The sequence below is a fragment of the Oculina patagonica genome, chromosome 4 (genome assembly GCF_052425735.1).
Source record: "Oculina patagonica isolate OP01 chromosome 4, crgOcupat, whole genome shotgun sequence".
In the NCBI taxonomy this organism is placed as follows: domain Eukaryota; kingdom Metazoa; phylum Cnidaria; class Anthozoa; order Scleractinia; family Oculinidae; genus Oculina; species Oculina patagonica.
In genome coordinates this window covers 23,568,850-23,585,295 of record NC_135761.1, presented here as the reverse complement: position 1 = coordinate 23,585,295, position 16,446 = coordinate 23,568,850, and the positions used below count along the sequence as shown (strand labels likewise).

At 40.0% G+C, this 16,446-nt stretch overlaps 2 protein-coding genes across 5 annotated transcripts in view; both read left to right on the top strand.

Moving 5' to 3' along the window:
- Positions 1 to 5,755, top strand: part of LOC144651910 (collagen triple helix repeat-containing protein 1-like) — a 12,466-nt gene extending 6,711 nt beyond the window's left edge. For both annotated transcript variants that reach the window (XM_078511982.1, XM_078511983.1), the window contains one exon: positions 5,248 to 5,755. In XM_078511982.1, coding sequence (XP_078368108.1) covers positions 5,248 to 5,613 — 366 coding nt within the window. In that variant the 3' untranslated portion in view covers positions 5,614 to 5,755. The remainder of the gene's footprint in view (positions 1 to 5,247) is intronic.
- A 2,607-nt stretch (positions 5,756 to 8,362) lies between these two features.
- Positions 8,363 to 16,446, top strand: part of LOC144651889 (collagen triple helix repeat-containing protein 1-like) — a 33,201-nt gene continuing 25,117 nt past the window's right edge. The window contains exons 1-4 of one of the 3 annotated variants that reach the window (XM_078511950.1): positions 8,684 to 9,189; positions 9,361 to 9,478; positions 10,010 to 10,285; positions 10,521 to 10,932. In XM_078511950.1, the coding sequence (XP_078368076.1) occupies positions 9,410 to 9,478; positions 10,010 to 10,285; positions 10,521 to 10,883 (708 nt within the window). In that variant the 5' untranslated portion in view covers positions 8,684 to 9,189; positions 9,361 to 9,409 and the 3' untranslated portion in view covers positions 10,884 to 10,932. Of the gene's footprint in view, positions 9,190 to 9,360; positions 9,479 to 10,009; positions 10,286 to 10,520; positions 10,933 to 16,446 lie in introns of those variants that run through there. The other 2 variants (XM_078511951.1, XM_078511948.1) reach the window with 2 other exon arrangements.

Sequence of the window (16,446 nt, the reverse complement as noted above, 5' to 3'; positions counted from 1 at the left end):
AGAAAGGACGAGAGGCTTGTAGTCTATCAAAACACTCTTTATTCTCCTTTAATGGCAAATTTCGTATTTGCATACCCCAGGATTATACAAGGGAGGGAGAAAAATTTTCTTATTCTGACTAAGGGATCCCAAATTCCAGTTTTTTTTTTTTTTTGTTTTTTGTTTTGTTTTTCAACGTCAATTTAATATATTGCTAGTGTTTCTTAAAAATTGTCACTGACACAGACAAAGTCAGAGCTCTAAAGGAAAATCTATCTGGAAAGCCCACAAGTCGGCTGGGATCCCGCTTTCTCCACTCCAACCTTTCTTAGAGGGTGATAACAAGGCTTGAGAATCACCTGCACCTGCCAGCTTCTGCGCTTTTCTAGAAAACCGTTGTAAAAGAGGCCACCAGTACTTTCTCGGGTATGTATCCAGGACCACAATTGTGCATGATTGCCTATAGGACTGAAGGAAGCGCAAGACTGGGCCGACTAAAACATTTGGCGGGAAAACATACGGACGCTGCATCACTGTCGAAAACTGAGTCAAATCTTGCGCTAACAAGTTCACACCTATCGAACCAGGCGAAGGAAATGGCGTAAAATGGGGGAGAGGACGCCCCAGCCTATCAGGCATGGCGTTGGAATCGAGGGCCATCAGATCACACGTGTGGCCCAGTCCACCCCCGAACCTCAGTTGTACTTCATTCCAGATCTCCGATGTGAGTGTATAGTCTAAAGATGACAATCTGCGAGAAGGGGCGTCCGCTGGATTTTCTTGAGACGGAACGTACAACATGTGCAGTAGGATGTTCAGATCCATAGTAGTAAAGAACAAAGCCTTTATAGCATTGTTCAAGTCACGACCTTTACCCCCTTGATTATTCCATGCATACATGACCGCCAGGTTGTCAATCATAACATCGACGCGACAATCCTTGACAAGGTCCTTAAATGCATGTAAGACCTTATTCACAGCAATGGCCTCCCTAGTCGCAATGTCCAACATCATCTCATCCTTTGACCAATAATCAGATGTTTCCTGCTTCACAGGTGTGGAAATGACCCCTCCCCATCCAGTTTGGGAGGCATCCGTAGCTAACTCAATCTGAAGATGTCTCTCTTCACGCCAAGGAAGAGGGTCGTCCCACTCCTCTAGAAAAAGCCAATGGGCAATTTCCTCGCGCAGAGCACCCTGGACCGCAATTGGTTTCAACGTGCGCATACCGACAGAAATTGCCGCTGACATCTCCCTGGTGAACAGACGGGCCGCTGGAACCGCAAGGGAGAAGGAGACACATTTACCCACCAATCTCTGGAGCGTCTTGACCGATACATAACGTGAGTTTAACGTTTCCCGGATGAGCCCTACAAACTTGCGCTTCTTCTCTGGGATCAGGCGGAAAACTTCGCTACCGGAGTCTATCAAGAAACCGAGATAAGGGATCATCTTCTGAGGAATTAAAATTGACTTTGATAAACCAAGGAAATACCCTAAGCGTACCAAATGAAATGCTACGAGAAACACTGCTGATTTAGCAGCCGCGAGGTTGCGCTCATCAATAGAATCTAAAGTGTCATATTGTCCCTTGTCAAGCGACACCTGGAGCTGGCCATTATGTCTATCATCGATATACAAGAGACACGGAACACCTAAGGAGCGCAGAAAATTTGACGCCATAAGGCCCGTCGAGTGATATACATAAGGTGAAATTTTCCAACCAAATGGTAGCGTATTATAGGTAAAAAACCAACCGCCCCACTGGATACCAAAATACGTGCGGCTTTCTTCAGAAAGCAAGAGGTGGTCATATCCTGACTTGTCGTCTAGAACTGTCTGATAGGAATCCTCGAAGACATACCGGGGTAAGTCGGTCACCTTGTCCAACGAGAAAGGCTTCTCCAGCATCCACAGGTTTAAATATCGCGCATCGTGACACAGTCTCGGCTTCGTAGGCTCAACTGTTAACGGTAAGACGATATGAGGTGGACTTACTTGACCAACCTTGCCCACCAGAGAAAACGCACCGGATTTCAGGCGACTTAGTAGCGTTGTTCTAACAAATTCTCCGAACTGTTTGCACGATACGTTATTCTTAAACAACCTGTGGGGTGGCTGATCAGAATCGTAACGCTCCCCCTTAAACGTTCCTTTAAAATGTCTGAAATATGGGAATATTGACACCTTATTCCCAATCCACGACAACACCTCTTCCTGTTGTAAAGAGGGAGCTAATTTTGCGATTTCTGCCCAATTAGCTGCATGTTTGTGGAGCTCCCCTGCCACAAAATGATCAGGATCTCGGAACAGTAACTCATCTACGTGCCCAACGATCTCTCCCTTTTCAACTAGACGGGCTTTCTGCCCCAACCGGTCATTTCCTGTCCACTCACTGCTGACCGATACGGGGTTTCCCCTTATGTCTACCCACTGTATCGCACCTGCGCAAACATCAGCATTACTGATAAGGTTGTCAAAGTTATCATCTTTTTCCCATGACCAGAATATCGCCAAAAGGGAAAAAAGGAAAGGAAAAAAAAAAAAAAAAAAAAAAAAAAAAAAAAGGAATCTTATTTACATGTACAAAAGACCCCGTACAAGTCAGCAGAGAGAGGACAGCTTTGACCCAGTATGACCGGGAGGGTGTTGAGATACCCCGTTTTCAAAACTTTCAACTCTCTGTGACCAGAGTACAATCGGAGTAAAATATCGGAAAGTGAAAAGAAAGGGATATTCGCACCAAGGGCAAATCCCAAGAAAAAGGGAGAAAAAAGGAGTATTGGGTTTAAGTAGGAATAAAAGCATATATTCATTCCACTCCTTTGTGATGTTTAGTTGCTCACTTGAAAACCCTCATGTAAAACTTTGTTAACTTGACACAACGCCTCGCATTGGATTAAATCAAACAACAATCAACTCCAAGACCCATTTAATTGTACTTGTTACAATCAAGAAATAGAATATATACGTATTTGTGGAACAAAAGGAAAAACACGCCTTGCTTCTATTTAATTCCAGATTCTCTAATGCTTATTGTCCCTAGCGCGACCACGGGTCGCCGGGGGCTTCTGCTGCATATCTCTTCTCGCGTAGCACCTTGCCATAATGTGGCCGAACTTTCCACAAAAATAGCATTGGACTGGAGCACTACTTCTCATGCCACGCCCCCTGTACGGAACATCACTACTGCGCCCACGGTGAGACGAACCAGACCATGGGCCCCCTGTGCCCATCGCTTTTTCCACCTTTGCGACAGCTTCATACACTTTAGTGTGATCTTTATCCCCAAGAAGGCGTAGAATCAGGGCCCGGAAGTGCTCTTTTGGAAGGTCCACTTTTCCTCTAGCTGTCTGGTACACCAAACGATAAAATTCACGTTTCTCATCCTGATTATCGCGGGATGTATTCTGGAGGGTTTCTAGGATGTCTATCGCCTCAAACTCATTGAACTCAGAGAGCGGCCGTGCTGCATGGCAGCCACTGAGAGCCTTGTCAGCTCATCAAGAGACTTTTGGAGGTCAGCAAAGTTTTTTAGAGTCTAGAATAATAAAAAAAGGGAAAATTGACTTAATGTACAACATCACCCTCACAGGCCCTTAACAGCCCCAAAATAAAGCAAAACCGTGCCATTCTGTGGTGAACTCTCACCCCATTGCTCTTCTTGTTACCCTGGGGAACTATTACCCCATTGCCTGTACATAATGAACTCGCATCTCTTTTTATGGTGAACTCTCACTCCATTACTGTTTTCTCATGGTGACCTCTCACCCATTGCTCTTTATCTTTAATTACTATGGTGAACTCTCACCCCATTGCTCAATTTTTTTTTTTTTTTTTTTTTTTTTTTTTCACGTGCTCTTTATCTTTACTATGGTGAACTCTCACCCCCATTGCTCATTTTTTTTTATTTTTTTTTATGGTGAACTCTCACCCATTGCTCTTTATCATTACTATGGCGAACTCTCACCCCATTGCTCTTTTCCATGGTGACCTCTCACCCATTGCTCTTTATTTACTATGATGAACTCTCACCCCTTCGCTCTTTTTTTTTTTTTTTTTTTCTGGTGAACTCTCACCCCATTGCCTATTTCCGTGGTGAACTCTCACCCATTTAACTGTTCCTGGTGAACACTCACCCCATTGCCATGATAATACATATATATTTTGTCACTCAAAAGGTGAAGTTTGACACCATCTTACAGCTATTGTTTTGCTTTGGTAAATTTTAAACATTCTATAGAAGCGTCAAACAAATACCAGCGGTACGCCGCCGCTAACAGTTTTGAACAGCAATAACAACAAAAGAATAATAACCGAGCCGATAACAAACATTCCCATATCCACGAGAAAAAAATATACACGCTAAGGACGTTAACAACATACAGTCACCCATAAAAACCCGCCAAGACCCGAAATACACTCGAATTACCGATAAGCTTAATAACAACAAACAAAAATGACTAAAGCGCGAGCAATGAATAAGCGGGAAAACCGAACACAAGCAAAGAAGAAGACAAATAAAGGGTTGCCGCCCTTGTCCCTGCTCGTAATTTATAAAACAAAGACACATAGGCGACAAAAGTAAACATATTCTACCTCCAACTCTCCGGGTTGAGCTTGTCCCACAGCTTGTTGAGGTACTTGAGCCGCAGCTTGTTGAATTTCCTGAGCCACGTGTTCGGCCGCCGGCAAAGCGTCCTGTCCGACAACTTGTTGAACTACTTGAGCTACTTGACCACCGGCCGCTTGAGCTGCTAGTTCGTCGGCTGGCTGAATTCCTTGGGCAACCGGTAGAGCGGCTTGAGCAGGGGCTCCTTGTCCCGCAGGATACCGTACGTCCGCCATTAAATGAGAAAAGAAGGGAACACGAGGAACGAAAAAGAACGATCCGCACCGTACGGCAGTTGAGCCAAAGTGATAATTTATTCATGTGCACTAATCTTATATGCGTTGCTTTAATGTATGCAGTGTGAATAGGTTTGCTATTCTCATTAGCTGTCAGACTCCTACGACGTGGTCATTCAAGTTTGTTTTCTTCTCCAGGGCAGAGTAAATACTGCATCTGAAATCTAAGATCAGGCGACGATAAACATTCCAAGACTTAACAACAAACACAACAACAAAAACAACGTTATTCCAGTACCCGAAACATTAACATTAATAGGAACACACCACCTTATTATAAGAACACCAGTATTTAACATCACATACATCAAACTTTGGCATAAGTAACTGGTTGTTTCGTTACTTATTTCTCTTGTTTAGGACTGCGTTTTTACCAAGCAGACCCATGGTACAGCTTTGAAGGTGGAGTTCAATGGTGCTTACAGAATATGCTGTTGTCTGGATTGCTGTAAGCGCTGGTTCTTCACCTTCAATGGTGTTGAATGTAAAGGTCCACTCGCCATTGATGGCCTTGTTCACATTTATGTAAACCACGGCAGAACCGACTTCAACATGCACAGAACAACACAGATTACAGGATACTGCCAGGGAATTCCCAAGGGAACCGTGCGAGTGGGAATAAATGTCGGAGACTGTCCAGGGAAAAAATCCGGATCTGATGCTTCTACCGGGTGGAACTCGGTGACCCGTATCATGATCGAGGAGGTCCCTCCACCCCAGAAGTAGCTCGAGAGCAACACAGAAAGAAAGTGCTGATATTATCACTGATAAAAACAAGTTTGTTTACAGCTTGATGTAAATTAGTTGCGGGATATTAGTGTGATATAAAATGGGATTTGTGCTTTAGCGATTAAAAAGGATTTAGTGAAAAAGCATTTATTGTTGTGCTTATTGTTAAAAATACAGCAGGGAGGGACACTTTCAGGTGTCCTGTCCCATTCTTTCAATTGAACTTGACCTCAATTTATACTCTCAGAACAAAATCCATGAATGTACCTTTGATTTTATAAAAGTTTCGAGGTTGTTTCTAAGCTAAGACTTGAGATTCACTGTGCGCAAAATATAAAAATACTCAGCTCATTTGGATCAATTTACTTAACAGTACGTTACAAAGGAGATATATATCCGCTTTGTTTTGGCTTTTAACTTCCGAGAAAAATCTCACTTCAAGAACCTCAAAGTGATATTAGCGTCTTAGAAATACTGGATAAACCAAAGAAAAACATGAATATTGAAAACGTATACAAACTTGACGCCACAGAAAATACGTTCAGTCTACTTTTGGTATACATTTTCGCAAAAATATTTGGGAACTTGCACATCAAATGACAATTATTTCTTTGTCACGCGCTGTCCAACATATCTATTTTCAAGTTCAGTTCAATATTGAAGATCTACCATAACATGCTATTTGCATTACTTTTCTAAATAACCGGCACGCATACATGCATGCACAGGCGGTGACGCTTTACAATGATCCCAGAAATTGCATTTTTCTTATTCATTTTAATTTTTATTTGCCTTGACTACAAAACGAACCTCCAATACATTACAAACCTACAGTATGATAAGATAAATACATTAAATCATTATGAACTTCGTCATTTAGCAACAGAAAGGCCCAGGATTGATTTCCACACCTAGTCGATACTGAAGATTGTGTGACATTTCCGTATTGAAATGGTCTGAAATGTAATGAAGTCAACACCGCTTACTAGAATCACTTCCATGCATTTATGCAACTTATCAAACAAAACATTTTAGATCAGCTAAATCAGCAATAGGGTAGAAGTTCTTTCTTAATTCTGGCTTCTCGTACAAATAGGAATACGGATACCGTCACTGTTTTGTTTTTAATGGCTTGAGATAAATACCCGAATAAATATTATCAAAAGCAGTAAAATGAAGATGGCGAGTCGCGAAGGGAAAAGAAAAGAAAATTAACTTAAACTTAAATACTATCGACAACAATGCACGTCAAAGCAAACAAAGATTTCAGATAGCTCACCTTTGCAATCTAATCAAGATACTGCTGCCATCGGTCTCCCTTTTGGAAAGGTTTCAAAAGTTATGACACTAACCGGCCTTCACTCGTCAAATTCAACATCAGTCAACTTAGTCTGCCATCACGTATGCCGACTTCGAATACACGTATAACGGTAGAAAAGTTCTTTAAGCGAGCTCACAATTATCCAGTACATCATTCTCCCCTGAACCCAAAACTCTGTTTAACTGTACGTTAGAAATCAAACGCGTTTTGCCGATGGATGCTCTTAAAGTTGATTCAGTACTCATGACAATCAAAGATGGCGTACCGAAACTGAGTAAACAACAAAGTGCCTAGTTCCCAGTGCTACTCGGTTGGAGTAATCGTAACATTGCCCGTCCACGGGCCACAACATATAGGCGTCTGTCACCGCCTAAAAAGTAATACACTACAGAGCCGCACTAAATCAACAGCTACAAACATATAGAAGGTGGTTATTTTCCAGCTTGGAAAATAGCAATACCCCAGACGTCAGACGTTTTTTGGCCTAATTAGAACGTGAATTACACAGCAAAACAGTGTGTAACGTGAAGCGTTGTCACGCGCGCAAAACGCGCGGAACGAGGGCGTCCTGCGGGCGCACACGATCCCGAATTCGATCGGGATAGCCAAATAAATATTGCAAAATAAAGAGGGACTAAAAAACGACTGGGACAAAGTGGCCGTGATATCGCAGAGGCTAATTTCTCGGCGTAGTCGGTGTCCGCTATGCTCGTCCTTCAAAAAGTTGCGAAGTACTGTTGTTCAATTTCGAATGGAGATGCACGGGAAATCATTTTGAGAATTCAAATATTTTGATGCGTCAGAAGGCAAAGGTGAATCCTCTGGTTTGTTACTGATTGGTTTAATTGTTAGTAGAAGCTGATAAGGAAAGTTAGTTGCCTTTATGGCTTTTAGGGGCTGATTTCAGCTTTGATCTAGTTAAAGCCACCTGAAAAAGTACAAAACGTTAGGTGATAAAATACAATGGCCTAAATTTTCATGTTTTTATTTATTTATTAATACTTGGCTAAATCACGAACAGGTCAAACTATGTTAGCATACACAAACAGATACTGTGGATAAAACGGCATTCATGTTTGGGACGGTGCCCATGTTATCAATTTCGCTTCTTTTAACAAAGGCGCGACGAACATTTATCCCGAAATAAAGAATGGTGTTTAAGTTGACTGTTTAGAGATAGATCTAAGTTTGTCCACTCACTGTTTTCTCATCATGATAGTCGAGATTACTCTGGATTACTTTAGCGAAAAAATCCACCTAATAAGGATCGCATGCTTTCGTTTGCCGGCTTATCAGGTACATGTAGTCGACTGAATTCTCACTGTCTCAGAAGGTTTTGCGTTAGGATTCATTCTTGTTGAGTTTTTATTAATTTCACCAGTAACAAAATTTCAAAGTTTATCAGTTTGTTTTGGATGTCGCTTGTCCAACAATTCACTCATTAATTCAAATAGAATTTTAATGAAGTTAACACGGTGACAGTAGGCAAAATCAACAGTAACGCGAATTTGTTGGCTGACAATAAAAGGAATTGTAAATAACGGTGCTTATAAACCTCGTGCCTTGATACTGATTAATATCTTCTTTCTCCTTATACTGTAATCTTATTATAAGGCCTATAGGTAATGAGAATTAAACAAATGATCACCAGCTAAAAATGGTATTGATATTGAAACAAATTCTCCTAAATATAGCAAAAACATATTATGGAGACTAGTAAAGAGAATGTGATGTCGACATCAAAGGATAAATGGAAATTGAAATTTCAAATATTTATAGTTTAATAGAAGCAGTTAGTTCCACGACTTTTAGTTCTCTCGCACAAAAGGTGCTACTTTTTACATGCAATCTTATGTAGGAGAAGCCAAAACAGTTCTACCGTGCAGGAACGAGGATTTTCTAAAATCAAATTCTTGGATTTTGTGGGAATGTCCGACAGATAAGACTGAAAATGTCGAACCTAAGTTCATCCGTCTATGCAAATATTTACCGTATTGTCAGCTCAACCGGGCAGCAAATATTTGATGTATTGAACGAATCAAGTGAGGGTGGGTGAACTAGTTTTTACGAGAAACAGTAAACAGTAAAAATAATTACTGTGTGAAGCATATGATGTGTTCAGAGTTAAAACTACTTTGAGCTCTTCGAGTTTTACCTGAAACGTTTGAAACTAAACAATCCAAGAAATCTTGGAAGGAAAGCCAGGAAATAATTCGAGAAGCGATTATTTCAGGTCAATTCACTTTAAAGAGGTGAATGGATCCGTTCTTCTGTTAGTTGAATTTTTCTGCAGCATTGCGATTAGGGATTCACTCCGGCTTCTGGTCGCGAATTACAACCTTTTATATTGATCACATCCCGAATCCGACCGACATTTTTGTTTAAGAGAAATTAACTGCTTTTGTTTTTATCTTTTATGACAGAATTCTTCCAAACAACTACTAAGTGGAACTGAGCCAAACCAAGCGAAAGATGAGTTTGTTGATCATTTGCCTCGTCTCGTGTATTATTCCGCACTTGGTGTTTTCTGCCAACCAGTCGGTAAGTTGTTAGTTTCACAGTATTACACTTTCAATAAATCGATGCGGTTTTTGACTATATTCTCCTTTAGTCACGAGTAGGCCCCAGCTTTCGTTTTAGGTGAAAGAACATTTTTTTTATTATCGATCAAGTCAGTCCCTTCTTTACTTTTCATCCTTCTTCGCTTGTACACTTTCCTAGCCAGTGTTTTCAGCCATTTCTTCAAAAAATAACTACAAGAAAAAGAAAAATACAAAGGGGAATGTAACCGATCTCATTCGAAAGATAATTGTATCGTTTTTTTTTTAATTAACTATTTACACAACCTCTAAATTTAACCTTTTACAGGCCTAGTTTTGTTGTTGGTTGTTTTCGTCATGTTGTCGAGCGGGCGTTCATTTTCCCAAAATATAGCGTCTCGAGGCGAAAACGGAATAAAACCGGTATGGCTGTGTCTTTTCAGAACCGGCAATCCCAGCATTCTCTTTAACTCAAGTCAACCACATATTGCAATGAAGTCAAAGTTCGCTTTTCTTCTTTTATCGTCATCAGGTGAAGCCCCAGTCTCAACCCGTCTTCAGCTGTTCAGCCAGCGGCGGCAGCGGTGTACCAGGTGTTCCAGGGGTACCTGGGGTACACGGAAGAGATGGTGCCAAGGGAGACCAAGGACCTGCGGGAGCTCCGGGTACAATAGGACCTAAAGGCCCTGAAGGGCCCAAAGGAGACCACGGTGTAAAAGGCGAGCAGGGTGCCCAGGCTTCTCAGAAAAACTGGAAACAATGTGCGTGGAAAAATATTAATGAAGATAAAGACTCTGGCCTGATAAAGGTAAGATAAATTAGTTTAAAGATGTAAACATGTTAGAAGGAAGCAAACTGGGAAAAATGAGTCACGAAGGATTGACTCTAGTTTGATCAGTCCACTGCATACTACAACTGAACTGAACGAGATTTGCGATGTGTATAGGTTTACTGTTAGCTAATTAACTTTGGCTGTAAGATGCATGACACATTGCAAGCAATTTAAATCCGCTTGGCTTTACTTAATTACTTTTTGCTTTCAGGACTGCGTTTTCACCAAGCAGGCCCATGATACAGCTTTGAAAGTGGAGTACAATGGTGATTTCAGGATATGCTGTTGTCTGAATTGCTGTAAGCGCTGGTTCTTCACCTTCGATGGTGTGGAATGCAAGGGTCCTCTCGCCATTGATGGTCTTGCCCTCATTGTTTCAAACCACGGCAGAAAAGACAGAAACATACACAAAACAACTCAGATTGGAGGTTACTGCCAAGGAATTCCCAAGGGAACCGTCAGAGTGGGAATAAATGTCGGCGACTGCGTGGGTAGAAAATCCGGAGACGCTTATACCGGGTGGAACTCGGTGACCCGTATCATGATCGAGGAGGTCCCTCCACCCCAGAAGTAGCTCAAGAGCAACACAGCAAGACAAAAATGAAGAAGCTTGTTTACACTGCTGTTATGATTAACATAAAAACAACAAGTTTGTTTACAACTTGACGTAAATAGGATGAGGTATATTAGTGTAATAAACATCGGGATTGATGCTAACTAACGAATAAAAAAGGTTTTGATAAAAGCAATTATATATTGATTGTTGTGATTGTTTTGAAAATACAGCAGAGGGTCAAAAACCTTGAGGTAAAAAGGTAAAGTCTGCTTCGAGCCTAGTGGCCCATACAGGCCGGAGCTTATCCCGGTTTCCGTAGCATTAAGCGACTAGGATTATTGCTACTCCCCCCTGGATGGGATGCTAGTCCATCGCAGGGTTACCCCCCAGCAGTAAATTCGCCGGTACCCATTTATACACCTGGGTGGAGAGAGGCACTGTGAGAGTAAAGTGTCTTGCCCAAGAACACAACGCAGCGCCCCGGCCAGGCCTCGAACCCGGGCCGTTCGACTCAGAGGCGAGCGCGCTAACCATTAGGCCACCGCGCCTCCCACAAAAAAAAAACCTTGAGGTGTCCTGTCCCATTCTTTCAATTTCACTTGACTTCAATTTACACTCTTAGGACGAACTTCCATATTTCACTGTTCCCCAATTTCCCTAAAATCAGTTTTCAAGTTTCAGTTTTTTCAAGTGACTCCTGATCAGAAAATCGCCAAAACGATGCATTTTGCTGCGAGACGGCATGGTCTGTTATCCTTTTTGAAACGAGATTATTTACACTTAATAGAAAAACAATATAACGTAAAATATGCATCCGCTATGAGTCTTTCGTTAACTCCTGAGAATAATCCCACTTAGAGAAACTCAAAGAGATGTTACAACCTGAGAAACTGATAAACCAGAAAAAGCACGAATTAAACAATGAAATGTAAACCCTCAGATAGCAAGCTCGGCTCCCTGGTTTTTGGTAAAAATTTTTATGGAAAACTTAATAATCCACAAATCAGTAGATTATTATTTCGTTGGCATAACATGTTACTAGAGCTTTTGAATTTTACAGTGTAATATAATCACAACTAAAAACCTAAACCCCCGATCAACCAACTTGGTCGAGGCGATTATTTTCCAGCTTTTAAAAAGGTCTTAAAATCAAAAAATAGCAATCCCGCAGACGACCAAGTAATTAGATCGTGAACTACACTGATAGCAAAACAGTGCGCGATGTGAACCGCTGTCACGCGTGCAAAACGCGCGGGACGAGCCCGTTCATTGTCCCGAATTCGATCTGTATGGCCATGCAAATATTGGAGAATAAGGAGGGACTAAAAACGACTGAGATGAAGGGACTATGATTTTGTAGGAGGTAATTTCTCGTCGTAGTTAGTGTCCGCTATGCCCCTCCTTCAAAAAGTTGCAAAAGTATAATTGTTCAGCTAGGACTGAAGATGCACGCGAAATCATTTTGATAATTCAAATATTTTGATGCGTCAGAGGGCAAAAGTGAAATCCTCTGATTTGACTCTTAGTACGAGTTGAAAACGAAATTAAGTTGCCTTTCTGCTTTTTGGAGCAGTCCTCAGCTTTGATCTTTTTAACGCCCCCTAAAGATCAAAAGAAGTACAAAACTTTAGGTGAAAAAATACAGTTGCCTGCTAAATCACGAACAGGTCAAACTGTGCAAGCACACACAAACAGAAACTGCTGATAAAACGACATTCCTGTTTGGGACGGTGCCCCTGTTATCAATTACGCTTCTTTTTATAAACTCGCGAAGAAGGCTTATCCCGAAATAAAGAATGGTCTTCGAGTCGTCAGTTTGGAGACTGATATATCTAAGGTTGTCCACTCACTGTTTTCTCAACATGATAGCCGGGATTACTTCGAATCATTTCGTTTGGCGGGTTATCAGGTACAGGAAATCGACTTCCTTCTCACTGTCTCAGAACGCACCGAGTAGTGATACAGTGGCCATATTTTCATTCCAGCGGTGGCTTTCACATAGTAAAAGCTCCAGCGCGATCTTAAAAACGTCGGCCATGATGTGAGAACATGTGATAACCACCTAGGCTTTTATAGATTGTGCTAGCATAATTTTTGGCATAATTGGAGCTAAAAAGCATAATTTGTGAAACGAGCACTGCCACGGCATAATTAGCAATTTTTAGCACTTTTTGGAGCATAAATTCATAAAATGTAGTAAATATGGTGTACTTTCTACAGAAATAAATGAAATTTAGGTAGTTTGTTCTTGCAATGCGTGTTTTAGCTATACAATTGTGATTGTTAAGTCGTTGGAGGCATTTTACAAACGGTTTAGAGATGCGAGCAGCTAATTTGGACAGCTGACGGCCGTGATAAACTGCCATAAACACAAATAAATTTACAACAACAGTTTATTTAAAAAACATCATAATTTGGTGTCGTTATTGCGCACCTCTATGTATAGAATCTACGTCATTTTGTGAGCATAATTTCGGAAATCAGAAGCATAATTTGGGAATTCTGGCATAATTTTTGCATAATTTGGCAAAATTTTGAGCACTGCTAGTAGCATAATATGTCACTTTTAGGAGCACAATCTATAAAAGCCTAAAACCACCTCTCGCCCCACCCTTTTTCAATTTCTTTAATTATTGTATTAATTTTTTGCAAGTGGCCAGAACAACTGTAGCCTGCAAATCGCAGATTTCAGGCTGTCGTTTCGGAGGAGATAAACAACAGCCGGAAATACGTCTGCGTTCGCAGGTTAGATCAACTGAAGAAATGAAAAATTGAAAAACGTTTCGCGTCTAGGGAATTTCAGATCTGCTAATCTCATTTCAGAAATAAAGGCTTTTTCGTTTTTAAATTTCTTTCTTGGCGCCTTTTTTTTTTTTTTTTTTTTTTTTTTTTTAATATTTTTAATTTCTTGCCATACAAACATACAGTACAAAATTACAAAGAAAAAAGAAACACTACTTAAAATTTAAACATTACTTACAGTCCTAACGCTACTTACTTACACTACAACAATAAATTATTACAAGCTTAACATTACTTACTACAAACAAAGCACGTTAAAAAATAAACAAGGTATATTATGCTATGGAGAGCAGAAGAAAAAAGAGACATGCAAAGCAAACACCAGCTTTCTAAACAAAAGGTCAAAAAGCAGGTTTCGAAAAAATAGAGTGACCTAAAATATTTTCGGTGGAGTTTTTTAAAAGGTAGAGTGGAAAAAGGAAATAGTCTAACTTAATACAGGAATAAAGATATTCCATTTTCTGTAATGTTGAGCAAGTGTACCTTTTTTCCTGGCAATGTAAAATTCTAATTTAAGAGTAGCTCTTAATTTAGCCTTAAAAACTGGTAAAGAGGGTTTAATCTTATCAAGCTTACACCTATAAATAAAATATTTTCCAAGAAGAAGAATATGGTTAACTACCATAGAGTCTGTATCGATATCAAACTTACCAAACAAAACATCGGTGAGAGAAAAATTTAAAACTTCATTCTTATGGATGGCCAACCACGACAATACCTCTTTCCAGAATACCTCGCTTGCTTTACAAAGAAACAATAAATGCTCGAGGGATTCATCTTCAGAGTAACAGAAAGCACATAATGGCGAGTCTACAATCTTAAATTTATAAAGTCTGTCATTTGTATACACAATATGGTTTAGTAATTTGTACTGAAAAGCTCTTAACTTTGTATCCAAAGTAACACTAAACGCTAGAGAATAGATTTTCTTCCAATCGACGGAGAGATTTGGATAGTCATTTTTAAATTTCTTTTGGGCAGTAGGAGGAATTACTTTACGAGAAAGAAACTCTTCATAAACTATTTTGGAGGGAATGTTAGAAATATCCAACATTTCCCCCTTTATTGGCACTTCAAAAGAATTTGCAGGGCAGGAGTATGGTTCAAGGTATATACTCTCACCCTTGATAATGGAGCGCCATTCCTTTGGAATGGCACTGACTACTCCCATTAAAAGGAAAAATTGACTAGGTGATAGTTTTGACCTGAGAACTTTATCACTTTCCAGAAACGTATTGTCTTTAGAGACTAAATCTCCGATTTTGCTTATCCCACAGTTTATGCGGAAAAAGGCATGATATAAAGATTTACCTTCACATAGAATGTTTTTATTATTCCACAAGTATTGGTTCATAACATCCCCGTACGAAACCACTTCTTTACTTGAAAGAGTTGACCACGCAGCAAGACAATCTTTGTAAAACTCGGGTAAAAATATGGGCAATTTTGGGCAATCAAAATGACACTGCAAAATGAACTTTCCGCCTAGTTTTTTCAAATAGTGGTTTAAGAAGATCTTCCAGGGACTAACATAGTCCTCAATATACTTCTTCACGCACATTATTCTTTGCGCTAGAACCATAGATTCTATATCCAGCATCTTAAGCCCTCCATTTTCAATGCAATTAATCAAAGCTAACCGTTTAACCTTATCCTTTCCTTTCCAAATAAAGCTGTAAAGTTCTTTATTGACTGCCTGTATGAGATCTTTAGACACATGAATAAGCGACGCTTTCGACATAAATTTCGGAATAGCAAAAGATTTAACGATTTGTATCTTTCCTATAAGTGTGAGTCCCCTCCATTTCCACATGCCTAATGTTTTTTAATAGACTTTATAATTGCCTCGAAATTATCCTTTTTCCTAGAAAGTTGATCATAATCAAAGTGTACGCCTAAAATCTTAATTGAGCGTTTAAATTCATAGGAAGGTGATTTAGACAAATTTTGGACCCCTAAGCAAAAAAATTCTGTTTTTTCCTCATTTAATTTTAAACCTGAGAATCTCGAAAACAGATCTAAATTAACAATCAGGTTCTCATACGAAGACTTATTCCTCAAAAAACATGTCATGTCATCCGCGAAAAGAGAGATTTTCACAACTTCATCCTCAATTTTGATCCCTTGAATCTTGTCATTTTGTCGAATACTGCAAGCTAGAACTTCTAAACTAAGAATGAACAAGAGAGGGGATAACGGATCCCCTTGTCTCACACCACGGTCAACATTAAAGTAACTTGTCGCAAATCCATTATTTATTACGCAACTAGACACGTTTGAGTAAAAGGTGCGAATCCACTGAATAAAAGATGGTCCGAAATTGAATGTGCGAAGGACCTTCAATAAGAATCTATGGTCCAAAGAATCGAACGCTTTCTCAAAATCAATTGTTACAAGGATACCCGACTGATCACTACATTTTGTATATTCTAATACATCATCAATGGTCCTGACGGCGTCAAATATTGATCTTCCTTTCACATAAGCGTTTTGGTTGTAATGAATCAAGTCAGGAAGTATATTCTCTAATCGTTTAGCTAGCGCTTTGGAGGCTATTTTGGTGTCCACATTAATTAAGGAGATCGGTCTCCAATTTTTGATCAGCCTTTTATCTTTTCCTTTCTTTTCTAATAAAGTGATCACCGCTTGTTTCTGAGAGTTAGATAACTCTCCGTGATTATGTGCATAATTGAGACAAGCTACCAAATGTTTTCCAAGAATAGGCCAAAAGGCTAAGTAAAATTCCGTTGTAAGGCCGTCGTTACCAGGTGTTTTGTTC